The 27,875-nt window shown below is 39.2% G+C and overlaps 1 protein-coding gene across 2 annotated transcripts; it reads right to left on the minus strand.

Moving 5' to 3' along the window:
- Positions 1–3,320: 3,320 nt before the first annotated feature.
- On the minus strand, positions 3,321–27,875 carry LOC143749640 (oxysterol-binding protein-related protein 1). 2 transcript variants are annotated; one of them, XM_077242061.1, is made up of 13 exons: positions 27,747–27,875; positions 26,320–26,409; positions 24,463–24,538; positions 24,139–24,273; positions 14,661–14,758; positions 9,431–9,613; positions 9,177–9,284; positions 8,947–9,036; positions 7,291–7,414; positions 7,014–7,133; positions 5,826–5,949; positions 5,019–5,109; positions 3,321–4,105 (listed from the first exon to the last, which is right to left on the minus strand). In XM_077242061.1, the coding sequence occupies exons 2-13, from the start codon at positions 26,376–26,378 to the stop codon at positions 4,003–4,005; spliced, it is 1,311 nt and encodes a 436-aa protein (XP_077098176.1). In that variant the 5' UTR covers positions 26,379–26,409; positions 27,747–27,875; the 3' UTR covers positions 3,321–4,002. The 2 variants fall into 2 exon arrangements, with proteins under 2 accessions (XP_077098176.1, XP_077098178.1); XM_077242063.1 differs by having other exon boundaries at positions 27,743–27,848.

Raw genomic sequence — 27,875 nt, forward strand, 5'->3', positions numbered from 1 at the left:
TATATACTAAATATATTAGTTTTACGAAACAAGAAACAGGTCCCAGGCACTCAGTCAGGTTAACAATGAGGAGAAGGTTAAAGTTAAAAAGCCTTTATTAAATATGGCTTAAATCATAATAAAAGTACAAGAGCAAACATGTTTCGACCAACACATGCTCTTCTTCAGGGCAGAGTAACGTTAAGTCCCACCTCTAATTAGAAAGAATTAAATTTGCCTAGTAAGGATTAATACAATCAATTAACCCAATAAAGCAATCAGGTCTAACAGGATAGGGGAAACCAACATAATGAGTATCTAAACAGGTGACACTCAAACACCAAACAAAAACATAATATAGAAAAATATCTCCCTCAACGTAGGTTATCTGGAGAGAAAAATAGAACAAACATTTGATCTTTGTTATGGTGGATAGGGACAATGATCAAGCTTATGTCTGTTCCTCACACAAAGCAATTTGTTTGGCTTTGGAGGTTTTGTGATATTTTATCTGCATGTTACATGCTTTATATTGTTGAGAGGTGGTTAGGTTTAGTAGGGATCAATCTAGATGTTCTATATATATATGAGGAGAGAGTAGTTGAGCAGAGCATCAGGGTGAACATCAATCCACACCAAAATGTAAACAACAGGTGCGTAGATCCAACCCAGATACAATGAAAGGTAAAAAGAGGATATTCACGCCAAAATGTAGGCAAAAGCTTTCATCAATTTTATTCCATCAAGGACACCAAAAAGTAAAAGAGTGTCAAGTGTAAAACTTTTCGAGCTCAACTCTTTGTCAGTGCCATTCAATTCCAAGCGTACACTTACATTCATTTAAATTCTAGGACATTATCGCAATCCTACTGATATAAACATGCAGATATACAACACATGTTTTATTAATACAAAGGACATACAGTCAAACCAAAATTTATTCAGACAACATATATCATTTGTTATATTTTTTTATAAGTGGGTACCGGACACTATAGTTCATTTATGTAAGTTAGTATAGCAAGGTGTCTGAATCAATTTTGGTTTGACTGTATTGTTATATGTTCAAGTGCATTTTTACTAATCATTTCCTTACATTCTTATCATTAATACAATTATCTTATATAACCTTTTAAAATAATTAACAAGAATTTTGGCAATATCATTGTTGTTTGTAATTTTCATGAATCATTTTATGTATTGTAGGGGTTCTCACAAATACCACCAAAATGGCCTGGTTTCACAGACAGGGCTTAAACTAAGCCAGTTCACTTAGGAAATCTAAGTAGCTTTTATAAACATATCTTATATATGTTTTCACCTTTCCAGTAAAGAACAAAGATTGTTGAACAAATTATGTAAAGTATATAAATTGAAAGAAGTTTGTCAGCTGACCAATCTGATGGATTTGTGAGATATCGGACAACTTGTAACTTGCCTCTTACTGTATTATCAACACAAAAGGGAAGATAATAAAATAAATTGTATTAACAAAAAGATTTTAAAAAGAGTAACTACACACAAACAGTAAATACCATGAATTATAAAGGAATAAAATGCATATTATGCATAAAATACAAGTGGTTAAGTTGATTGTGGCTATGGCAGTTATGTAAAGATAAACTTTTGTTTCTCTGAAACTAATATGGTGAGGAAGAACCGTGTGCATAAAAACGCATATGAAATTATTTGTTTTGAACTGGCATCAGCTATATTATCTTTAATGTAAGTTAGAAAATCATATACTTTAATATAATATACAACAATGCCAAGGTCTCTGGAAAGAGGTTTACGTTGCACGTCTTCCACTGGTTGTGCTGGGTGACAATGCAGTGGGAAAAGAAGCAGGAATCCGTTTCAACAGCCTTGAACACGAAGATCTGTGGGATGCTGATCTCCTGGAGCACTAAAAGGGTCCTACAATATTAAACATGCAGAAGGTCCTTAATCTGGAACACAGAGACGTAGGTACCTTGAAGTTAAAGTTTGCTCTCTGGAGCTTAAGCTTGTTGCAAATTTGCCTATCTGAGCCAGAGACTCAGTACCTGGTCAATCTGCTTTTGTCCCTTTGGCATGGAGACTCGGGACATGCTGTATCTGTCTGTATCTGTATGTCTGTTTCCTCAGACTGGAGACTCAGTATCTGTTGCTCCCTCAAAAGCTGTAGACTCAGATCATGGAATCTGTTGCTGTCTTTTCTTTCACAGGTCAGAAACATATAGAAAGGTGTATATGTTAATTCCCTTAAGAGACTCACAATGGTACGGTTTATCTGTAAATGGACGGACCGGTGACTCAGAGTGTCTGTTGACCCTTCTTTCCCCTGTGCACAATCTCAAGCTTACAGTTAGAACGGTGTCTTTAAAGGCCGGGACACCCCAAGCTTTTTGAGTGTCGGGCGGCGTAGGTTTTTCAGCGTGTTACGCACTGTTGGCTCTAGATGGACGCTGTCAGGGTTTTCTTCTTTTTTGGCCGATTCAGCATGTTGAATGTGCGTCAGGCCGTCGGTGAGAGAGAGAACTCTGATTGGCTGTTCAGCTTAGCGAACGAGTCAGTGCACGAGAATCAAAAGCGAAAGTGAGCAAAGAAGTCAAGACGGCAGAGAAAGATGGCTGTTATAATTTTACGTCATCTTACCTGAACATTTGAGTGATTGAATATTTTCATAATAACATGAGATTGATACTCATAATGGCAAGCAAGCACTGCTTTGTTGATGGTTTGTATATCTGCAGTCTTAGTTTCGGTTTCCCTTTTTGAATGACAAAAATAGACTATTGATACCTGCTGATATAGACGGATATTTCCTTTCATGCAGGCACAGAACATGCTATTTGACAGTCGCCTTTAGGCCTTTTTGTGTGTTCAAGTGCAGTTTTTTGGCCGGGACGCAGCCGGTGAGAGGCGACAACACAGTCAGCTTTCGTCGGCTTTGTGTGTCCCGGGCTTAAAATTTGAACAGTGCATTAATCTCATCCTAAACCACCACCAGAATACCTTTGGCAATGTTCTAAACATATATGGTCCAAACATGATGGAAAAAGACTGAATTGTCATGCATGCATTCATTTGTACGTTGTACCTTAATTTGCAGTACAAATAGCTGTCACTGAGAATACTTATTTCTCTCAGTGTGAAATGGATGTGTTGTATCTTACACCAATTGTAAGGTTTCCAAACAGTTATGAATGGATTTGGATGGATTATTGTGGCCTCTCTTTGTTTCAGCCACTGCTACTGCATCCAAATGGCCCTAAAGACTTTTTATGCTGGTCCAGGATGGATCTGGCGGGCCTGTAGACCGAGGTCGAGGTGGTGAAGTCAAGAATGGGGAGATCCGGTGGAATTTACATTACACATTTAATTTTATTCTCCTCCAAACCAATAGATGGCAAAGAAGCTCATGGCATCACTATATCTTTTACATTTGTCACAATAAAGAAGTTTTAGAAAGCCTTTATTTAGCAACAGTATAAAGTGTTACATGGAATGAATAAACGTGTTTTCATGATGAAATTTTTGCACTTTTCAGGGTGCAATGTTTTATGGTCATATAACAAGAATATATAGGAACAAAATGGGCCATTTCTTTTAAGAATTTCAGCAAACCTGCTGATGTCAAAACACAAATATTTAAAACTTGCATTAAAATGACACAATTTGGAAATTGAGTAAATGCAGAGTACCATCATTGTCAAACACAAGCAGATTTTGTGTCTTTCCAAACACTCTTCAGCAAAACTTTTCAATATTCACATTAAATCGATTTAAACCTAAGTTGACTAGAGTATTTTCACATCATATATCTTCAGAATATTTATGTCTCACCCTGGAACATTTGAAATGGATGTGAATCATTTGCTCTTTTAATGATATCCTAATCTACTTAAAGGAGTTGTACAAGAAACACTACTATATTTTACATCATGATGCATTTATATAAACTCAATGCATTTCCTCAACAGTAGGGTGTTTGTACTGTACATGTACTCCATTCCCCCCGATGTCTGCAGTAGTTTGAGGTCAATATATGTCAGGCAGTTGTGAGTAGTTCCTGTTCCAGTAGCTGCCGTTGTAGAGCCAATCTGGAGCTTTGGTGTGAGGGCTCGGCCCCTGATGAAACCACCTGTGTGTGAGCATGAGATTGGTGTTAAGCTGTAGATCAATGCTATCATTCTCTCCTCACAATAACTTGACATACAGAGTCATGCAGATCGTAATCACTGCTGATGTTTGTTAACACACAGACTCTTTAGGACCAAGACGACTGATGGGCGTTGGGCCGCATGTGAGCGTCTGTCAGGATCGTTTTTGAGGTATGTTCCACATGTCAGCTCTAGCGAGTCAGTGTATAAGAATACAAGCGAAAGTGACGAAAGCTAGCAAAGAAAGCACTGACTAGTCGGGCTTATGACTTCGTCAGTCCACCCGATACAGCATGTTGAATGGCCATCTATGAGAGAGAGAACTCTGATTGGCTGCTCAGTTTAGCGAATGAGTCAGTGTATGAGAATAAAAGCAAAAGTGATGAAAGCGAGCAAAGAAGTCAAGGCGATACAGACTTAGAAGGCTGCTATAGTTTTTAGTCCGTCAGTAACACTCTGTTTAGTTCCTGCTTCTATGAAGCCCCTCCTTCTGAAAAGCACACTGTGCTCCTATTGGTCGGCTGGAGCAATGTGTTGTGATTGGTCAAGCACTTTGTGTTTGGGAAATGTCCCGCCTCTTACCAATTACCATAACCACCAGTTTCAACACACTACTAACTAACTCAACCAGGCCCCGCCCCTTTATTCTGCGTATGAATTATTTAAATGAAGATTATTGTGACGTGTTCATTCCTGGAAGAAACTCAAGACTACAATGGAGGCGTTTCAGGGAGTTCAGAAACACTGACACTGATATAGAGAAGAACTCTTAACTGATATAGAGAATGACTTTGTGGTTTGCAGACCTTTTTCATGCTGAAACAGCAACAAAATTACACACTAAAGAAAGATGAACATGGAAAACATCAGAATAGCTCCTCTAACATTTCAAACCTTATTTTCCATTCTTCATTTGATTGGGAGCGATTTTTCCGAGCCATGCGTTGTTTTTCCTCCAGTCTGTTCTTCTCTGCGCTGGCTACATCTGGGGAAACAGCAGCAATGCGATATATAATTAAGTAGTTTTATATTATGTCATATATAAAGTTGAACAATAACTGATGATGGATGGATCAAGGACTGATGATCTGTCGTCCATCATTGAGGGCAGGATGTTGATATGCGTTTAATATTAAACATATACAATATTTAATGAGCACTACAACAACATTGCAGTGGGGGTGGTGATGGCGGGTGGGGGTTTTGATGGCGCAGTGGATAAGACACATGCCTTTGGTGTGAGAGACCCGGGTTCAAATCCACTGTTAGACACCAATGTGTTCCTGAGCAAGACACTTAACCCCTAGTTGCTCCAGAGGCGTGCGACCTCTGAAATATAGCGATTGTAAGTCGCTTTGGATAAAAGCGTCAGCTAAATGAATAAATGTAAATGTAAATGTAACATTCCAATGTTCCACTGTTATTTTAGTTGAATTTTTAGTGCTTCTGTTGATGTGCTTTTGTCATTTTCATAGTTTTATTTGCATTATGCAAATGTACAAAACTAAGGAGGGTGGTGTTTATGATATAAGCACCCCCTTAATGGTCAGTAAAACAGGAAGCGTGACTGCAGGTTCAACATGGGCTTTCGGGATAAAGACAAAACAGGTATCAGCCTAAACTCAACAATTCCTGCATTTCAGAAATTGGTAGGATGTTTTTTTTTTATGGGTGAATGAATACAACAAGAGGTTAATGTACCTATGTGTCCGCTCTCCAATGCTCTGATATCAGGTCTCAGACGACAGTCTGTTTGTGGAAGAACTCGCTCCATCTCTGCATCCAACTCATTCAATTGCAGAGCAAATGATGTAAAGGCGTAGTACTGACAGAGAGAAAAAGAAGACAAAGAGGAATGAATGACAGTTTGTCACAAAACAGGAATGTTTCTTTTTATGTATTAACAGCGGCTGGTAAAATGCATACAAGTAAATCAATGTCTTGGTACAAACATGTTTGTTTTTTGTCTTCTTGCATATTCAACATTGATCATGTCTGCTTGACAGTCATTCTTAAGTGATGATTAAAAAAAAACTACACTTAAATTAGTTCCAAGTCTCGATGGCATTAGTTCTACATCCCTTCGCCAAAGGTTTTTCAGTTATATATATATAGCCTTCGTTGGAAATACCTGTGCATATAATTAAATTACTGTTTGAAACCAACATGATTACATCAGTGACACCCAACAGTGCTACCAATTTCCCCTTTACACCTTTAAAAGCAGCAAGACGGATGGCAAATGTGCGCGGCCTATTTGATTTGATTGCTTTTAATATTTGCTTAGTTATGTTTCTTTTTTGCATGCATCATGATTTTTTGCACAGCACATTACATTCCCATGCATTCATCTAGCATGACACTGCTGACGCCTGACTGCTACATTACACAGTTTTTGTATAGTTTTCCTTTTGTTAATAAATAACTTGCTTTAAAAGTTTGGCTTTCTCGGGTGTGCCACTTTAGTTGCGTCCCTTTTGAGCCACGGGGCGTAATACTTGTCATTCGGTTCAGCTGTGTTGACCTTATCATCGTCAGTATATAAGTTCCTGTGTTTTCAGTGTTCTTTGTCAGGTCTCATTTATGCTACGTTGATGTTTGCCTGCCTATCGTTGGAAATGCCCGTGGATATAATTAAAGTACTATTTGAACCTGATTCTTCTTCTTGCCACAACATACCGTGACAGTTACAGGGTGGTACAGATGGCCCATCGACAATGAAACAAATGTTAATTTACACATAAATATAACTGTGCCTCATAGGGTGACATCTCACATGACCGATCATGGCAGTCACCTCCAACTACTTGTGCTCTTCTCAAGCCTTAAGTATAGCCACATCATAATAACAAGGGCATATAATGACAAATAGTGAAATATTCTGCCTACTTTTCTGGAGTTGTCTGGTCGCGGTGATATCCTCCAAATGAGCTCACTTCCTGGAATCACCTGCACAGTCTCTGTCTCTGGAGGAGGCATTTCATCTGGCTCCTCCTCCGCATTGTTACTCTGCAACGTTTGTGAAACACATGACATTAGACATTAATGTTATTAACACCAAGCCAATTTCTGCTCTGATGGTTTAAAATGCATATTTATGTTCAACAGCATATTACATAAAACTGTAAACCGAATCAATATTCGTGATCATTATCTCGACAGTCACCTGTGTACTTCCCTTCCTGTCAGAACGCTTTATGTCAGATTTTCTGTGAGCATCAAACGTCGCTGGATCCACAGAATACAAACACTCCGTCCACTTGCCATAGAGAGCACAGACCTTCTTTTTACTGGACAGACATAAAGAAAACGATCGTATTACAGACAGCATACTGTGTGTGGCTCTTCATTAAAGTACACACTTATGTTTGTTAAAGATAACACTTTTTGACCAATTGTTAGTTAGGTGTAGCTAATTTTTTTCAAGAACAAATTTCATATAAAAGTTCAGTCCAATATCAGTCCAAGTCATAGCAAATGTAATGTAAATGCATCACTTGCAATCATGCTATTGTACTGAATATCACAGTATAACATCTTCTGTACCAGGGCCGTAACCACCAGGGGTCTGTCTCAGGCGTCTAGCAGCGCTCGTCAATGTCAAAACGACTGAAATGGCAAATCAAACCAAGAAGACGAGCCTTAATGCTCATAGATTTCAGCACATTTGATTTTAACAATCAAAGAGTGCGAGGTAAGATCAATGTTCCCTACATTTTTTTTTTCTTGCTGAGCGAAACGTTTCACTATTGGACGGACATTTTATGCAACCTGAGCAAAAACATTCTTTATACCAGACCTGTGCAGCGTATGTACTGTAAACACACACAAAAAATGGTTTCATCATGCAGTTGTAACTTTTAATTTGAATGTGCCATTTCTATGTTATTTGACCCATTGATGTAACTTAGTGGCATTAAATCATATTTTTGAAAACAAGCAGTTAATTAAGAAGTCACTAAATGAAGCACAATTTAGGTTACTTGAGAATTTTGTATCAGATTCGAGTACCAGTCTTTACCAAGAAATTCTATTAAAAAAACATTTACAAAATCTCCTGTAGGACAGTTCAATTCTTTACAGTAATATAATATAGTATGAAACATATTAAGCAGTTACACTGACATGGTTTGGGACAACAATAACGTATTTTTGTAAAGTCAATTGTAGGTTACTTGCAGGATTAAACCATCAAAATTAAATGATTGTTTATTGCTTATGAATTTCCAATATTCTCATTATCAGGGGTTTTCAAACTTTATAATGACAAGGAGCCCTAAACAATCCCCTAGTGAGATCAATTCTGTATTAGTTAGTAGAATAGTAGATGTCTGTTGGAGGAACATCACAATAGAGAGTAAGCAGATACTTGACACGTGAGAACAAACCTCATTGGTCTATGTGGAATCTCAAACGAGCTGTGTTACACAATACATTTTTTGAAGCGTCAAAGTGGTAGTTGCGTAGCTGTCAATGGAGGGACAGATAGCTCTCAGATTTAATCAAAAATTTCTTTATTTGTGTTCAGAAGAAAAATGAAAGTCTTATGGTTTTGGAACGACATGAGGGTGAGTAAATGATGACAGAATTTTAATTTTTGGGTGAAATAACACTTTAATTCACAATAATTTTGACCCAAAATGGCCTATTTTGTGAATATAAAGAGATACAAAAAGCGAAATACTCCGAAATCAGATCTGTTTTAAGAACATCACATATTGTATTTACCACACTACAGTCATGTAAAACTGAATACGCCTATTTAGAGCCGCTGTGACAAAAATATCATCAGATATTTGTTATTTAAGTAGTGTTTACATACCTTTTATCAAGTATGTATCCTTCTACTTTATGCAACTCTTTTCCAAACATGCCACACGACTTGAAAGTCAAACAACATCTTTCCCCAGTTCTGTTAAAAAAACACAGTGAAATCATTTGTGTGTTTGTCTTCTGCAGTAGTTAGACTCTTTCATTGTTCCTCTCAAACCTTAATAAAGCAACAATTATCTAATTTACACCTAATGATACTTTCATGATATTTGCTCTTACTTATGATTAATAATTTCAACATTTCCATATTGCTCAATCCACAGTTGTCCCATGATAATGTTATGAACACAGCAGGTAGGGTTGGTCCAGGTGTAGGCTTCATTGTGACTGCGGAACAACAAATTAGAAATAAATATGTCAGTGATAAAGCTGTTTAATAAATGTTTATGTCTGTAAGAACATGACATGCTCTTGAATACACACATGCTCCGTATGTTTACTGGTGCACACATGTAAGGCTGGAAATCACTCACACGGGAAGCTCTAGGGTGATGATTCCACGAGGTTCGGCCTCCACACTCTTTCCCCAGAATTTGAGTTTGGGATAAATGGAGCCATGAAACATGAAGTCGTTCTTTATGCCCTCGGCATGGAAGGCACTGACCGGTGGATGATGACTGACCTGCTCAGAGATCCATCTGAACCCCAGATCCTCTCTGATGACAGAAGAAACACTGGCGTGATCAGCTCATTGGAAACAGTGGCGTGATCAGCTCATTGGAAACATTGACATGATCAGCTCATTGGAAACAGTGGCGTGATCAGCTCATTGGAAACACTGACGTGATCAGCTCATTGGAAACATTGACATGATCAGCTCATTGGAAACAGTGGCGTGATCAGCTCATTGGAAACAGTGACGTGATCAGCTCATTGGAAACAGTGGCGTGATCAGCTCATTGGAAACAGTGGCGTGATCAGCTCATTGGAAACAGTGGCATGATCAGCTCATTGGAAACACTGGCGTGATCAGCTCATTGGAAACATTGACATGATCAGCTCATTGGAAACACTGACGTGTTTCAGCTCATTGGAAACATTGACTTGATCAGCTCATTGGAAACACTGACGTGATCAGCTCATTGGAAACACTGGCGTGATCAGCTCATTGGAAACAGTGGCGTGATCAGCTCATTGGAAACATTGACATGATCAGCTCATTGGAAACACTGACGTGATCAGCTCATTGGAAACACTGACGTGATCAGCTCATTGGAAACAGTGGCGTGATCAGCTCATTGGAAACATTGATATGATCAGCTCATTGGAAACACTGATGTGATCAGCTCATTGGAAACATTGACTTGATCAGCTCATTGGAAACAGTGGCGTGATCAGCTCATTGGAAACACTGACGTGATCAGCTCATTGGAAACACTGACGTGATCAGCACATTGGAAACACTGGCGTGATCAGCACATTGGAAACACTGACGTGATCAGCACATTGGAAACACTGGCGTGATCAGCACATTGGAAACACTGACGTGATCAGCACATTGGAAACACTGGCGTGATCAGCTCATTGGAAACACTGGCGTGATCAGCTCATTGGAAACACTGACGTGATCAGCTCATTGGAAACACTGGCGTGATCAGCACATTGGAAACACTGATGTGATCAGCACATTGGAAACACTGGCGTGATCAGCTCATTGGAAACAGTGGCGTGATCAGCACATTGGAAACACTGACGTGATCAGCTCATTGGAAACACTGGCGTGATCAGCTCATTGGAAACAGTGACGTGATCAGCTCATTGGAAACACTGACGTGATCAGCTCATTGGAAACACTGGCGTGATCAGCTCATTGGAAACACTGGCGTGATCAGCTCATTGGAAACACTGACGTGATCAGCACATTGGAAACACTGACGTGATCAGCACATTGGATACACTGACGTGATCAGCACATTGGAAACAGTGGCGTGATCAGCTCATTGGAAACACTGACGTGATCAGCACATTGGAAACACTGACGTGATCAGCACATTGGATACACTGACGTGATCAGCTCATTGGAAACAGTGGCGTGATCAGCTCATTGGAAACACTGACGTGATCAGCTCATTGGAAACACTGGCGTGATCAGCTCATTGGAAACAGTGGCGTGATCAGCTCATTGGAAACACTGACGTGATCAGCACATTGGAAACACTGACGTGATCAGCACATTGGAAACACTGGCGTGATCAGCTCATTGGAAACACTGACGTGATCAGCTCATTGGAAACACTGACGTGATCAGCTCATTGGAAACACTGGCGTGATCAGCACATTGGAAACACTGACGTGATCAGCACATTGGAAACACTGGCGTGATCAGCACATTGGAAACACTGGCGTGATCAGCTCATTGGAAACAGTGGCGTGATCAGCACATTGGAAACACTGACGTGATCAGCTCATTGGAAACACTGGCGTGATCAGCTCATTGGAAACAGTGGCGTGATCAGCTCATTGGAAACACTGACGTGATCAGCTCATTGGAAACACTGGCGTGATCAGCTCATTGGAAACACTGGCGTGATCAGCTCATTGGAAACACTGACGTGATCAGCACATTGGAAACACTGACGTGATCAGCACATTGGATACACTGACGTGATCAGCACATTGGAAACACTGGCGTGATCAGCTCATTGGAAACACTGACGTGATCAGCTCATTGGAAACACTGGCGTGATCAGCTCATTGGAAACACTGACATGATCAGCTCATTGGAAACACTGACGTGATCAGCTCATTGGAAACACTGACGTGATCAGCTCATTGGAAACACTGACGTGATCAGCTCATTGGAAACACTGGCGTGATCAGCTCATTGGAAACACTGGCGTGATCAGCTCATTGGAAACAGTGGCGTGATCAGCTCATTGGAAACACTGACGTGATCAGCACATTGGAAACACTGACGTGATCAGCACATTGGATACACTGACGTGATCAGCTCATTGGAAACAGTGGCGTGATCAGCTCATTGGAAACACTGACGTGATCAGCTCATTGGAAACACTGGCGTGATCAGCTCATTGGAAACAGTGGCGTGATCAGCTCATTGGAAACACTGACGTGATCAGCACATTGGAAACACTGATGTGATCAGCACATTGGAAACACTGGCGTGATCAGCTCATTGGAAACACTGACGTGATCAGCTCATTGGAAACACTGACGTGATCAGCTCATTGGAAACACTGGCGTGGTCAGCACATTGGAAACACTGACGTGATCAGCACATTGGAAACACTGGCGTGATCAGCTCATTGGAAACACTGGCGTGATCAGCTCATTGGAAACAGTGGCGTGATCAGCTCATTGGAAACACTGACGTGATCAGCACATTGGAAACACTGACGTGATCAGCTCATTGGAAACAGTGGCGTGATCAGCTCATTGGAAACACTGACCTGATCAGCTCATTGGAAACACTGACGTGATCAGCTCATTGGAAACACTGGCGTGATCAGCTCATTGGAAACACTGGCGTGATCAGCTCATTGGAAACACTGGCGTGATCAGCTCATTGGAAACAGTGGCGTGATCAGCTCATTGGAAACACTGACGTGATCAGCACATTGGAAACACTGACGTGATCAGCACATTGGAAACACTGACGTGATCAGCACATTGGAAACACTGGCGTGATCAGCTCATTGGAAACACTGACGTGATCAGCTCATTGAAAACACTTGCGTGATCAGCTCATTGGAAACACTGACGTGATCAGCTCATTGGAAACACTGACGTGATCAGCTCATTGGAAACACTGACGTGATCAGCTCATTGGAAACACTGACGTGATCAGCTCATTGGAAACACTGGCGTGATCAGCTCATTGGAAACACTGGCGTGATCAGCTCATTGGAAACAGTGGCGTGATCAGCTCATTGGAAACACTGACGTGATCAGCACATTGGAAACACTGACGTGATCAGCACATTGGAAACACTGGCGTGATCAGCTCATTGGAAACACTGACGTGATCAGCACATTGGATACACTGACGTGATCAGCACATTGGAAACACTGGCGTGATCAGCTCATTGGAAACACTGACGTGATCAGCTCATTGGAAACAGTGACGTGATCAGCACATTGGATACACTGACGTGATCAGCTCATTGGAAACACTGACGTGATCAGCTCATTGGAAACACTGACGTGATCAGCACATTGGAAACACTGGCGTGATCAGCTCATTGGAAACACTGGCGTGATCAGCTCATTGGAAACAGTGACGTGATCAGCACATTGGATACACTGACGTGATCAGCTCATTGGAAACACTGACGTGATCAGCTCATTGGAAACACTGACGTGATCAGCACATTGGAAACACTGGCGTGATCAGCTCATTGGAAACACTGGCGTGATCAGCTCATTGGAAACACTGGCGTGATCAGCTCATTGGAAACACTGACGTGATCAGCACATTGGAAACATTGACGTGATCAGCTCATTGGAAACACTGACGTGATCAGCTCATTGGAAACACTGACGTGATCAGCTCATTGGAAACACTGGCGTGATCAGCTCATTGGAAACACTGGCGTGATCAGCTCATTGGAAACACTGGCGTGATCAGCTCATTGGAAACACTGACGTGATCAGCACATTGGATACACTGACGTGATCAGCTCATTGGAAACACTGACGTGATCAGCACATTGGAAACACTGGCATGATCAGCTCATTGGAAACACTGGCGTGATCAGCTCATTGGAAACAGTGGCGTGATCAGCTCATTGGAAACACTGGCGTGATCAGCTCATTGGAAACACTGACGTGATCAGCTCATTGGAAACACTGGCGTGATCAGCTCATTGGAAACACTGGCGTGATCAGCTCATTGGAAACACTGACGTGATCAGCACATTGGAAACACTGACGTGATCAGCTCATTGGAAACACTGACGTGATCAGCTCATTGGAAACACTGGCGTGATCAGCTCATTGGAAACACTGGCGTGATCAGCTCATTGGAAACACTGACGTGATCAGCTCATTGGAAACACTGACGTGATCAGCACATTGGAAACACTGGCGTGATCAGCTCATTGGAAACACTGACGTGATCAGCACATTGGAAACATTGACGTGATCAGCTCATTGGAAACATTGACGTGATCAGCTCATTGGAAACACTGGCGTGATCAGCTCATTGAAAAAACTGGCGTGATCAGCTCATTGGAAACATTGACGTGATCAGCTCATTGGAAACACTGGCGTGATCAGCTCATTGGAAACATTGACGTGATCAGCTCATTGGAAACACTGGCGTGATCAGCTCATTGGAAACATTGACGTGATCAGCTCATTGGAAACACTGGCGTGATCAGCACATTGGAAACATTGACGTGATCAGCTCATTGGAAACACTGGCGTGATCAGCACATTGGAAACATTGACGTGATCAGCTCATTGGAAACACTGGCGTGATCAGCACATTGGAAACACTGGCGTGATCAGCTCATTGGAAACATTGACGTGATCAGCTCATTGGAAACACTGGCGTGATCAGCTCATTGGAAACATTGACATGATCAGCTCATTGGAAACACTGGCGTGATCAGCTCATTGGAAACATTGACGTGATCAGCTCATTGGAAACACTGGCGTGATCAGCACATTGGAAACATTGACGTGATCAGCTCATTGGAAACATTGACATGATCAGCTCATAAATAAGCAGACACTGACCTGAGCAGCTCATAGGTTTCTCCCAGCAGAGGGTTGAAGGGTTTGCCGGTCCTCTCCCACTGCGAGGCCACAGCTGACACAGCAAACGCTGCCACACTCTCAAAAACCAAAGAAACCTAATATTACTGACATGTTAAGAGTTTGTTTCAGGAGATGGTAGCAGAGCCATCGGATATACAGTACATTTCAGGTTTATAGTGTATAATTGTTATATGTTCAGATCTTTTGCATGTAGTCATAATAAATTTTATGTATAAAACCAAAAATTCCATCGATGTAATAGCTATTCACTGCTAATAAAAAGCAGTGGATTGTATTTACATAAAATCTAGAAAATGGATTCTGTATGCTGACTAATTAAATGCAAACCATATAGTATAATTCAGGTCAAAGTTCTGCCAATTATTGTTCGACCTCAAAGAAAGTTTTGTGAAAAAAAAGTTAGCTTCAATCAAACCTGGAATTATGAAGCTGAAATTATTCTTTTTAAGAAAGCATTTTATTTATTCTTTTTGCGCCGTAGTTTTTCACCTATATTTAACAGCGCTTCGTCAGAAGTAAATACAACAGGCGTTTTTAAAATCATATCCAATGGTTGAAAAGAAAGGAGTAAACACGGTCACTAGTAGGTTGTCAATCAAAATGTTGAGCGGTGATTCGTTCCATGTCGTCCCTGGAAGGGACTAAATAACAAAGTATTTTTATCAGCTGAAATGCAGAATACAAATGTTTTTATTAAGTTAAATGGACATTATATAACAGTTTCAGGTTATGTTTTAGTGTTGGTAACATGTCCCACACAAACTTAGTAATCGTCCCACATTTGGTTTGTTTGATGGTGGTCACCCTATGTGTGGAATTTCTTTGAATTGCCATGAATTGAATTCCACTTCCTGTCATTCCAATTCAAATTCAACTTTCTGTGGGGCGGAGTCAATTCAATTCAAATTCCAATTCATGAATTGAATGGAGGCCAATTCTGAAATTCTGAATTTTGCACAAGCCTGGTGGGGAGAGTTTCATAACCGCCCAAATGTACAGTATATGCAAAGAAAGAAGGCGTAACTTTTATTCTCGCTGTGTTATTGCAGCCATGTCTTTTTCGTTACGAAAGCCAAACTACTTTGTTTGGCCTTCCGAAAGAGGTCACAATTATAAAACAATGTTTAAGCTTAATTTACAACACTGTTCCAGAACAGTACGCCTAAAATATTCGACTGTGTGCTGCGCATTCCTCAATGGGGCAACTCCATCTTTGCAAGTACAGTCTGGCGCTTCTGACTCACAGACACAGCCTGTAAGTATTTTTCATATTTTAAGAATTTGAATCCACGATCACAAATGCAGACATAGTTTTATGTTTACATAGTGTTCTCACACCCGTAGCGCGGCGCGAAAAAAGACAGTATAAGCATTTTAATCAGTAAATGGGACATTCTACCAGAAACGTACATTATCTGTCCTTGAACTGTTAGAGTGAATAAAAAAGTATTTCATCCAAAAAAAATCTAAAACTGACTGATTGTTGATTTCTGTGAGTTGATCTGTAAATTAATATGTCATTCATTAGATTCTCAGATATTTTTTTCTTTATTAAAAACATTTGAAAAATACAAATCCTGTACTTGTCCTTGTCCTCAGCCAAATTGGAGCTACAGCTTTCATAGTTTTGTTATGCTAAAAACTGTTATTTAGAAAATAACTCCATCAATAACAAGTTTAACTTCTTATTCACATCAATTGATTAAAAACATGAAATTCTACATAAATTCTACAAATAAATACTATTTTACAACTGTCCCCATGTTTTCGGTCAGTCCTGTCACGTTTACATAAAACTCTACATAAAATGTGTGCAATACGCCTTTAAGGGTATGACTCAGAGGAAGTGACACCATTTGACAGAGGTGAAGCTAACATGATCAAGGGTAAGATCTCTCATTGAATTGTATGATTTTAAACTTGTTTTTGTATGTTTTTTTAAGGAGGACGAGCTAAAGGGTCAGGCCCTGTCACGGGAAAACATCCCAGAAAATAATGAATTTTTTTTTAATCCAAAAAATGTCTAAAAATATTACTGAAATTCCTTCCTTGCATGTTAACAGTTTTTATGCTAGCATGCTAACAGGCTGAGTAATGGCAGTTTAAAATGGCGGCCGCCAGGCCCCGTCACATCAGGTCCCGTCACATCTCTATGTGACACGGCCTTACAAATGAATGTCATTGTTCTGTTTTTATTACCTTTAATGCATATATGTATTTAATGCATGCCATAGTAACACACCATAGCAACCAACCAGAACATCCTAGCAACCATCCAAAATACCCTAGCAACCACCTGGCAACACCATAGCAACCACCCAAAATACCCTAGCAACCACCTAGCAACACCACAGCAACCACCCAGAACAGCCTAGCAACCACCCAGAATACCCTAGCAACACCATAGCAACCACCCAGAACACCCTAGCAACCGCCTAGCAACACCATAGCAACCACCCAGAACACCCTAGCAACCGCCAAGCAACCACCTGAACACATGAATAAGCCATATCTCAGCACCAGAACATCGTACAGACATGTTTGTTGGCTCGTATGCAATCATGTACCACACCCTAGGAATTGTACAAATAAAGAACACAAAACATAACTTTTTCTGCATCAACGAAATCCATAAAGTCATTCCTGTCACAGCACCGTCAGTCGTGTCACACAGGAAATTATGATATAAAAATTTACTATTTGAGGAAATATTGATGAATTAATCTCTTTAATTGTGTAGATGAAGGTGAGGGTATATATCCACCACTATGTTTTTGTAAAAATCTCCTATGTAAAGCTAGTTTTTTTTACAACCATATGAGTGCCTGGCGGGTATTCTGTGATTTTGTGTACTACAGTTGACCGAAAAGTTGCTAAATATTTATTAAAGGAATTACAAAACCATGTTAGATACAATCAGGGACATGTGACCAATAAGAAAATGCTATTTGTATCAAAGAAATTTATTAGGAAACCATTCTAACATATACAAATTCGTCTGTGACAGGGCCTGACATTTTAGGGGTGAAATGCGTATAAAAATGTATTATTACATCTTGTTCAGTCATAAAAACATGCTGAGATGGCATGCTATGTGTTTGTCATAGTTTAACATGTCCTCTATATGACTCAATGTTTAGATTTAAGAATAAAATATTTTTTCCCCCAAGATTTTTGGAAGTGGAAATGTAGGTTTCTGGTAGAATGTCCCAATTATGTCCCAAATGAAAATTAAGTATAAATAAATAAAACCTTACCATTCTAATACGATCTGGTCCAGTCACGCTGGCTAAGTTGATCAGTCAGCTTGGTCACCTGCATTTTTCGGATCAGATTCGGGCTCGAATTGATAAGGTACTGCCGACATTATCACCTGTCATTATTGCTTTGGGAGCTGATGTTCCAAATATGGTAACGGGTGTGACATTTCCAACCCACGCTTAAGGTTTTTGGGCCAATCACAATGCACTGGATCACTGGCCAATCAGAGCACATCGTGCTTTTCAGAACGATGAGCTTTGTAAAAATCGTTGCGTTTCAGAAAGGCTGGGCATAGGGGAGCAACAATAATGTACAGTATGTGTAAAACAATTACTTTTTTTTTTTTACCTAAAACCACATAAACACATTGCATTAAACCAAACACACAACATAATGTTCTTTTTAGAACCATCATATGACCCCTTTAAGGAGTTTGGAAGTCGTCATTTGATTGGTTGAATTCTACAGGATTTCCGTGGGTGTAGTGTTCTTTAACGGTCCACCTGGAAACAAAGCCTTTGTGAGCGTTTATCAAGATCAACTAAACGCTGGATTTTTAAAAGCATGTGAAGTTTGTGGCTCCATTGTTGTAAGTAAACATGCAAAACATTCCTGAATGAATCATTTATTACATGCACGCTAGTCAGTGAAGGGACATCAACTTTAAATTTTCATACCCCTTAAAGCATATTTTATTTAAGAACAGTTGTTTTAAAAGTTAATGCACTTAAAAAGGGAATGTCATTTCATTTCAATAAAAGATGCGATGCTTGTTTAGGTTTATTTGCTTATTGTGCTCGCTTGCCCCCTCTTGTGGGCATAGGAGACAATACAGTACTTTTTTACTGAAACATTAAGTACTGCCTTTAGAATTCGAATAATTAGAATTTTACTAACATTTAAGAAAGATATTCGAATTTAGCTTTACAGCCATTTTGACAGCCCTTATCTCCAACTCATATTGCGCCATGGTATTTATAGCATAGGGGTTGGGACACTTTACATTCTAGAGAGCATTTGATTGGACAGAAGATATGATGAGAGGCTGAAGTCAGCGGGGATGTCATAAAAATCTGTGATTCATTTTAGCGGAAGTAAGAGATTGTAAGTTTCTCCTAAAGCGAATTTTGTCATTGTTTTGGAACACACCAGCTTATTCATAACCTTAAAGGGTTAGTTCACCCAAAAATGAAAATTATGTCAATAATGACTCACCCTCATGTCGTTCCAAGCCCGTAAGACCTCCGTTCATCTTCGGAACACAGTTTAAGATATTTTAGATTCAGTCCTAGAGCTTTTTGTCCCTCCATTGAAAATCTATGTACGGTATACTGTCCTTGTCCAGAAAGGCAATAAAGACATCATCAAAGTAGTCCATGTGACCTCAGTGGGTTAGTTCGAATTTTTTGAAGCATCGAAAATACATTTTGTTCCAAAAATAACAAAAACGACGACTTTATTCAGCATTGTATTCTCTTCCGGTTCTGTTGTCAATCCGCTTTCATGAGTCCGCTGACGTAAGACGAGCTGACGTTTTATCTGGTGTGCCCGAGCTTCGTTTACAGTCTGAGGGAGACGCACGCTGTAAACAAAACAATCTTTGCAAACATGTCTAAGGATTTCGACACAGGGGAAGACTTTCATTTTTTTTAACCAGACATATTTATTTGAACCCGAATACACGGACGCACCAGATAACAGGTCAGCAGCGTCTTACGTCAGCAGCGTCACTGAGAACACGGAAGAGAATACAATGCTGAATAAAGTCATCGTTTTTGTTATTTTTGGAACAAAATGTATTTTCAATGCTTCAAAAAATTCTAACTAACCCCCTGAGGTCACATGGACTACTTTGATGATGTCTTTATTGCCTTTCTGGACAAGGACAGTATACCGTACATAGATTTTCAATGGAGGGACAGAAAACTCTCGGACTAAATCTAAAATATCTTAACAGGTGGCTGTTTGACTTGCTGATTGATTGCTGTTCCTGATCCTGATCGATTGCTCCTGTCTGCCTAGCTGCCTGCTGTGTTTTGTTTGCTTCGAGGCTGTAAGCTCCGTCTAAGCCTCGTATTAGCTTTGTATTTCTTTCTGTTTTGAGCCATCATTTACTACCATTTCTAGTTGTTTATACTACTAAATACAGCTTAGACAACATCTCAGATTAACCTGACATCGCTTGCTTCCGTTATTGTTAGCACAACACGCTAATAACTCGCTAGCCTGTTAACGCGCCACCCGTTCGCTCAATTATTTATTTGTTTTTCTCTCGCGCGCCCGCAAAGTTCATAAAAAGCCCAGATGAGTAAGAATCAGTCAACAAACACGGTGAGTAATGTCATGTCCTGTTATTGTCACCTGCACTTCATGTTACATGTTTAGCATAGCCTTCCCCGTCGGCAATATAGGGTTTATATGTGATAAATGCAAGGAAACAGTCTTCTTTTGAAGTGTTGGTGCTTAATGTAAAAATATATAATGTAAACGATAAATCAAGTTTGAGAATTCTGCTGGCAACTGTATACAGGCCACCAGAGCACCATACAGATTTTATCAAAGAATTTGCTGACTTTCTATCAGAATTAGTATTGACTGCAGATAAAGTCCTAATTGTTGGTGATTTTAATATACATGTAGATAATGGAAAAGATGCAATGGGATTGGCATTTAAAGACATTCTTAACTCTATTGGAGTTAGACAACACGTGTCAGGACCTACTCATTGTCGTAATCATACTCTAGATCTAATATTATCACATAGAATCAATGTTGATGCTGTTGAAATTCTGCAGCAGAGCGACGACATCTCAGATCATTATCTAGTCTCATGTAAATTACATTTAGCCAAGGCTGCAAAGCCAACTCCGTGTTACAAGTATGTTAGACCTATCACTTCTGCCACTAAAGATTGCTTTATCAATAATCTTCCTAATCAGTTTCATCATCTCAGCATCCCAGATAGCTTAGAAGAACTTAATATTGCAACAGAAACTTTTAACTCTCTATTTTCCAGCACTTTAGACACAGTTGCTCCGTTGCGCTTAAAGAAGATTAAAGAAAATAGTCCAACGCCGTGGTACAACGAGCACACTCGGCCCCTTAAGAGAGCAGCCAGAAAAATAGAGCGCAACTGGAAGAAAACAAAACTAGAGGTATTTCTGATTTCATGGAAGGAAAGCTCGATTGCTTACAGAGAGCCTTTAAAAGCTGCAAGATCTGCTCATTTTTCAACACTATTAAAAGAAAATAATAATAATCCAAGGTATTTATTTGAAAAAGTGGCTACACTAACGAAAAAGAAAGCTTCAAGCCCAGAAGTTTCCAAGAAACACAGCAGTAATGACTTCATGAACTTCTTCACTTATAAGATTGATAATATTAGGGACAAAATTATAACTATGCAACCGTCTACTACAGCATCACATCAGGGAGTGCATTGTAGTCTCCCTGAGGTAAAATTTGATTCACTTGTTGCCATAGGAGAGGAAGAATTTTGCAAACTCGTTAATTCATCAAAATCGACAACATGTATGTTAGACCCTATACCGACTAAACTACTGAAAGGGATGCTTCCAGAAGTCATTGATCCTCTTCTTAACATCATTAATTCGCCTTTGTCTCTAGGATACGTCCCAAAAACCTTTAAGCTGGCTATGATTAAACCGCTTGTTAAAAAAACGCAACTTGATCCTACAGAATTAGTCAATTACAGGCCGATCTCAAATCTACCTTTTCTGTCAAAGATACTAGAAAAGGCAGTATCCTCACAACTGTGTTCCTTTCTTGGAAGAAATGGTATCTGCGAGGATTTCCAGTCAGGATTTAGACCGCACCATAGCACTGAGACAGCTCTCATTAGAGTCACAAATGATTTGCTCTTATCATCCGATCGTGGTTGTATCTCTCTATTAGTGTTACTTGATTTTAGTGCTGCATTTGACACCATTGACCACAACATTCTCTTAAATAGACTAGAAAACCATGTTGGCATTAGTGGAATTGCATTAGCATGGTTTAAATCATATTTATCTGACCGCTATCAGTTTGTAGCAGTAAATGAAGAGATGTCTTATCGATCACAAGTTCAGTATGGCGTACCACAAGGCTCAGTACTAGGACCGCTGCTGTTCACTCTGTACATGCTACCTTTAGGAGATATCATTAGGGAACATGGAATTAGTTTTCACTGTTATAATGATGATACTCAGCTCTATATTTCTTCCAAACCTAACGAAACTCACCAATTCACAAAATTATCGGAATGCATAGTTGATATCAAAAATTGGATGACTAGTAATTTCCTACTACTAAATTCTGAAAAAACAGAGATTCTAATAATTGGACAAAAAACTTCCACAGGTAATAACCTAGAATACCGTCTAACACTTGATGGCTGCTCTGTTAAGTCTTCGTCGTCAGTTAGGAACCTGGGTGTGCTCTTTGATACCAATCTTTCATTTGAAAGTCACGTGTCTAGTATCTGTTAAACCGCATTTTTCCATCTTAAAAATATATCTAAATTACGTCATATGCTCTCATTGACAAATGCGGAACAACTAGTTCATGCGTTCATGACATCAAGGCTAGATTATTGTAATGCTCTACTGGGTGGTTGCCCTGCACGCTTAATAAACAAACTACAGCTAGTTCAAAACGCAGCCGCTAGAGTTCTTACCAGAACCAGGAAGTACGACTATATTAGCCCGGTTCTGTCAACACTGCATTGGCTCCCTATTAAACATTGTATAAATTTTAAAATATTGCTGATTACTTACAAAGCACTAAATGGTTTAGCTCCCCAGTACTTGAGCGAGCTCTTAACGCATTATAGTCCTTCACGTCTATTGCGATCTCAAAGTTCTGGCCAGTTGATAATACCTAGAATATCTAAATCGACTGCTGGCGGTAGATCCTTTTCCTATTTAGCACCAAAACTTTGGAACAATCTTCCTAACATTGTCCGGGAAGTAGACACAGTCTGTCAGTTCAAAGCTAGACTAAAAAAACATCTCTTTGACCTAGCATTCACATAACACTCTATAGACTTCTATAATTCAATATAAGGCTGCTTAGATTAGGTCGGCCGGAACTGGGAACACTTCCCTTAAATCCTGATGTGCTCGTTACATAATAAGAATAATGGCATCTACGCTAATTTTAGTGTCTTTGTTTATCCCGAGGTTTTCCCGCAGCCTGCCGGATCCAGGCCGTTTCCAGATCTGACGAAGGACTTTCGCCTGGACCTGATGACAATGCAGTGCTGAAGTGCCAACTAGCCTCTCCCTATGGAGGATCCCTATACCACTCTACAGATAAAGCGTTGTGGAATTTTTCGGTTCGCGTACCTACCCGAAGTGATAAGATAAAATAAAATTCTGCATCAAAATTTATAGACAAGACAAGTAGTTTGTTTAGGCATGGTTTGTAAGGAATTACAAACCTGCGCACATATATTCAAACGCACATAACTATAGAATCAATTCTTAATGCGCATGTGAACGCCATCAGCGTCTATCACAGGTTCACGTTTAAAGTCTGTTTAGAGAGAACGGTGTAGTCTTAGCGGCCCCTAATTTAATAACAAATGATCATTTAGACGGAAGTGAATCAATCAAAACTAACTTTAGCTGGAAAAAACATTTTTCAAGAACCACTATAAAACCAAACCAATCTCTGTTACCTTAAATTATATGTTTATCTCTGTAAAGCTGCTTTGAAACAATCTACATTGTTAAAAGCGCTATATAAATGAGGATGACTTGACTTGACTTAAACTGTGTTCCGAAGATGAACGGAGGTCTTACGGGCTTGGAACGACATGAGGGTGAGTCATTAATGACATAATTTTCATTTTTGGGTGAACTAACCCTTTAAGACTAACATATTCATACTAAAAGCTAAAAAAAAAAAATTTTGATTTCAGGAGGCTTTTAACATGACGCGTAACAAAACAAACTGTGATTGGTTTCTTTACATGTCAGTTAGACGGCCCAAGGCGGTCCTTGGCCAATGAAAGCTGCGATGGAGTCCAGACCATCTGCCGTTAGTCTGAAGGTCTGGCTACGCGAGACTAAAACAGGCCTGGCTTAAAATGTTTTACTCAATAGGTACCTGCCCTATGTTTCTCTTCACCAAGGGATCTTTGGCCTAAAAAAATCAAATATATTGTTACCTTCATTCTGTGGATGGAGTCTTGTGAAGCGTTGGCCTTCTGGATGAGGTATGTGTGTTCCATGTATTCAGTCAATCTCTGAAGAAAACTCAAAGGCTCATTAAAAATCACTGGCATTGTGATTTTCGACAGTTCCTGTGAAGATTTAAAGATGAGAATAATTGATTAACAGGCTGAATTAGAATTAATCTGGCAAAAAAACATCATCCAATCCTTACAATACAAACATTCAAAAATAATTTCAGATTACAATCATTTTTGGAACATAAGTGCCTGAAGTTGAAGAAACACTAATACAGTATGCATAAAATGAATCTAACTTACCATCCCAATGGATTTTTTGAGAATGCTCCACATACTGGCATTGTTTCGAGAGAACATAGCAGCGGGAAGAGCTGACCTATTCCAAAACAGATAATGAAACAAATTTCAGAATTTGGGGGGACACTAAATGCAATTTATTTAACCAATATTACATGAGCAAAAGTGCTGTTGTTCCAAATATTGGCATGGCTGTAGCCTCGTGCCACAGATTATCACAGCCAAAATTGCAGGTGAGATACTGCTTATACACAACATTTCTACAAGTTCACTTTGCGTAACTTTACAGAAGTTCTTAACGAAAATAGACCAAAGCAGAATCAACCGTTGCAATTTCTCAAAGCAACACACAGTAGTGTTGCTGTGATGACATCAGGTATAAACCCGGCCTAACCCCATAACTTTTACATGATGTTGTTCACACAAGAACACCAAGAAGTGAGCAGATAGTTTACCAGCATTGTCTTGAATCACCACAAAATCTAAACATGTCATATGTCTTTACCTAACAACACACACCTCTGTTAATATAAAGTACTGGCAATGACTGAACTTAACTCCCACTGAACTCTGAACACTCCTTTAAGTTAACTTCAGCCAGATGAAAGATTATGTCTAATGCATTTATTAGATTGACCAAATGAGGCACACATTGAGTACAAAAGGACAGTTACGAAGGGGCGGTTTGAAGGAGAACCATTTGCTTGTATCAGTAAGTATATCATTTATTTTTGTGGCACATTTGCTCTCGGGAATAAATCATATTGGCAGTTGTTTGTAAGCATCACAAAAGAAAGTATATACATTAATTAATATTAATATTGAGTCATACCTTATAGGTGTCTAACTATTATGAATTTACATAAAAACTTTTTTAGGTACAATGTACTTATTGTGTTGTATGGCAAAACACTTGTGCTGCTAATAAGGTGGATATGGGTTAGGTTAAGGACAGGTATGGTGGTATGGGTAGGTTTAGGGGTGGGTTAAGGGATAAGGTTTACAACAGTGTATTTATATATGTTAATTTACTTTAAATTAATTTAATTTAAATTATTTACAGCTGTAATTATAAATGCAAGTTTTTTTTAAATATAAGTAAAATGTAAAAACATGTATGTACACAAAAAGTGCATTGTATCAAACGATTAATTTAAATACATTAATTATATAGTTGTTAAAAACACTTAATGTAAAGTGGAACCTAAACTACAAATGTTCCTCTTTCACTTCATTGGCTGCCCATAACAAATATAAGGCTATAGTATGACATTGACCTACATGACTGTATTAATAAATGTAAATGTTATTGCTCCATCGCTCATTTCACTAACCTGAACCTGATAAAGGCTGAAGACCCCTGATCTAGATACTAGAAAACCAATTGTACAACCAAGGATTTAGGTCACATGGATCATGACATTCCCTTAAACTGGCTGGAGAAATGTTAAAATGGTGCTTAGATACTTCCTATCTTTCGTTTCACAAACACTTTGTTTGTGTAAATCAGGTATTGTCCACCCTAACACAAGCGTAAGATTATGGAGTGCCACAAGGCTCTGTATTAGGTCTTCTATTGTTATAACTGACTCATAATGTGACCATAATTATCGGCCGTATGCTTTATGTAGCTATAATGGCATATTGTTTCACTCAGCTAGACAAATAAGATGGACTTCACTTGATTACATGAGGTTTTAACTGCATGGACAGCAGCAACAACAATAATACTAATATGCAAAAAATGTTATTTGTTTTTTTAACAAAAATAATCAAGATGTACTTTTATATTCACTGTCAAGTGAGTAGACAGTTTAAAATGAGATGGGAAAACAAAATCCCATGATAGAAAAGGTATACCTGTGATTTTTGACTCCATTGCTCTGGGTCGTGTCTCCCTGGCTACTGTCCCCTGACATGATGTCTCAGTCTCTGGGGTCACAGATGAAGCTGTGTCAAAAAAAACACCAAACTGTTTACTGATCTTGCTCTAGAAATGCATAAAAGAATAGTAAAAACATGGTCCTTCAAGTGAAAATTAAGAATATTTCATTATTTTATAAAGATAAACAAATACATAGAATTAAATAGACAGACTATCAAGACCAGAGCTATTTTATCCAAATGCATGGTAAGCCTAAGTAGATGTAGAGAACATTGGTGCCTGTGGTTTCTATGATCTATGCAGGCTTATGATGCTTTCGGGAAACACAGCCTAGAACTGTTTGAATGAGAATGAGTTGACAGTACTCCTGTTAAGAGAATGTGGATAATTAACATCAACACATGGATTTGTATTGGATAAATTCTTTGGATTGCTTCTTTATGTATATGAAACATAACTTTACGCAAATTATTCACACATTTCTATCACTGAAAAGCATGTAGGATTATGAGATTATAACAGTATTAGATACAGCAATATGATGACATCTGTCGCCTGCAGATGAGCACATGCCCCTTCACCTTTATCAGTTTTGTTTTTCTTTCAAATTTGACGTGCAATTCCACTTTATAAATCTCACAGCTCATCCTGAGATGATTCATGGGGTTTTCTGTCTTCAGCACGCACTGCTATTTTAAGTGTGTTCATACTGGACTGAACCGCTGAATCTGTCAAATAACAGAGCTCTGAAAATACCACAGCTCAGCTAACTTTAACCTGCATATAATAACAACCAAACATATATCTACAATTTAACAAGCATCTTGTACTACTGACATCTATCAATACATGTAATTTATTAGTGCTTGTGGTGAGTAGGACAATGCCGAGGACCATGGGAGAACCGAGAACGAGAATGTTAGTGGTGTGTTGTTAATGGTGGTGTGTTGTTATTGGTGACAGAACTAAGTTTTATCTAATTAGATTAGACTCTGCTCGCAAGCCTGTCCTACAACGTCTGTCTGTGATGATGTCACACCTGCAGACACACTGATAACAGGATGCAAAAATTGACTGGGTAGACCAAAAAATCACAGCTGCTCAGTGACACAAAAATGCAAAGTGAAAATTGACTCTTAACGTAAAAAAGACCAAATATAGCAATTATTATTTGCTACATATAATATTTGACATGATACATTCAGTGTAAATGTGCAGGTTCTGATCAGGATTAAGGTTACTGAGTCTTCAGAGTGACATCATGACAAACGCTACTGTACCATTTACAGTCACTTGACCTGTCTTGACACATACTCTGGGCATACTTCTGACTAAATCTTCACTTGACAGTGAAATAAGTTAAAATGTGAGCAGAGAAAAGCAGAAATGTAAATGTACCTGCCTGAATGGCTGCTGAAGGTGTCACCTTGTTTTGCGTCCTCTCTGCTGTTCCTGTGTGTGAGACTGTAGGTGCGTGAAATGGAGCACAGGAGAGACGGGAGGAGTGTGTGTGTGTGTGTGTGTGTGTGTG

The sequence above is a fragment of the Siphateles boraxobius genome, unplaced genomic scaffold, assembly GCF_051911475.1.
Source record: "Siphateles boraxobius isolate OS27281-9 unplaced genomic scaffold, OSU_SipBor_1 25, whole genome shotgun sequence".
Lineage (NCBI taxonomy): Eukaryota > Metazoa > Chordata > Actinopteri > Cypriniformes > Leuciscidae > Siphateles > Siphateles boraxobius.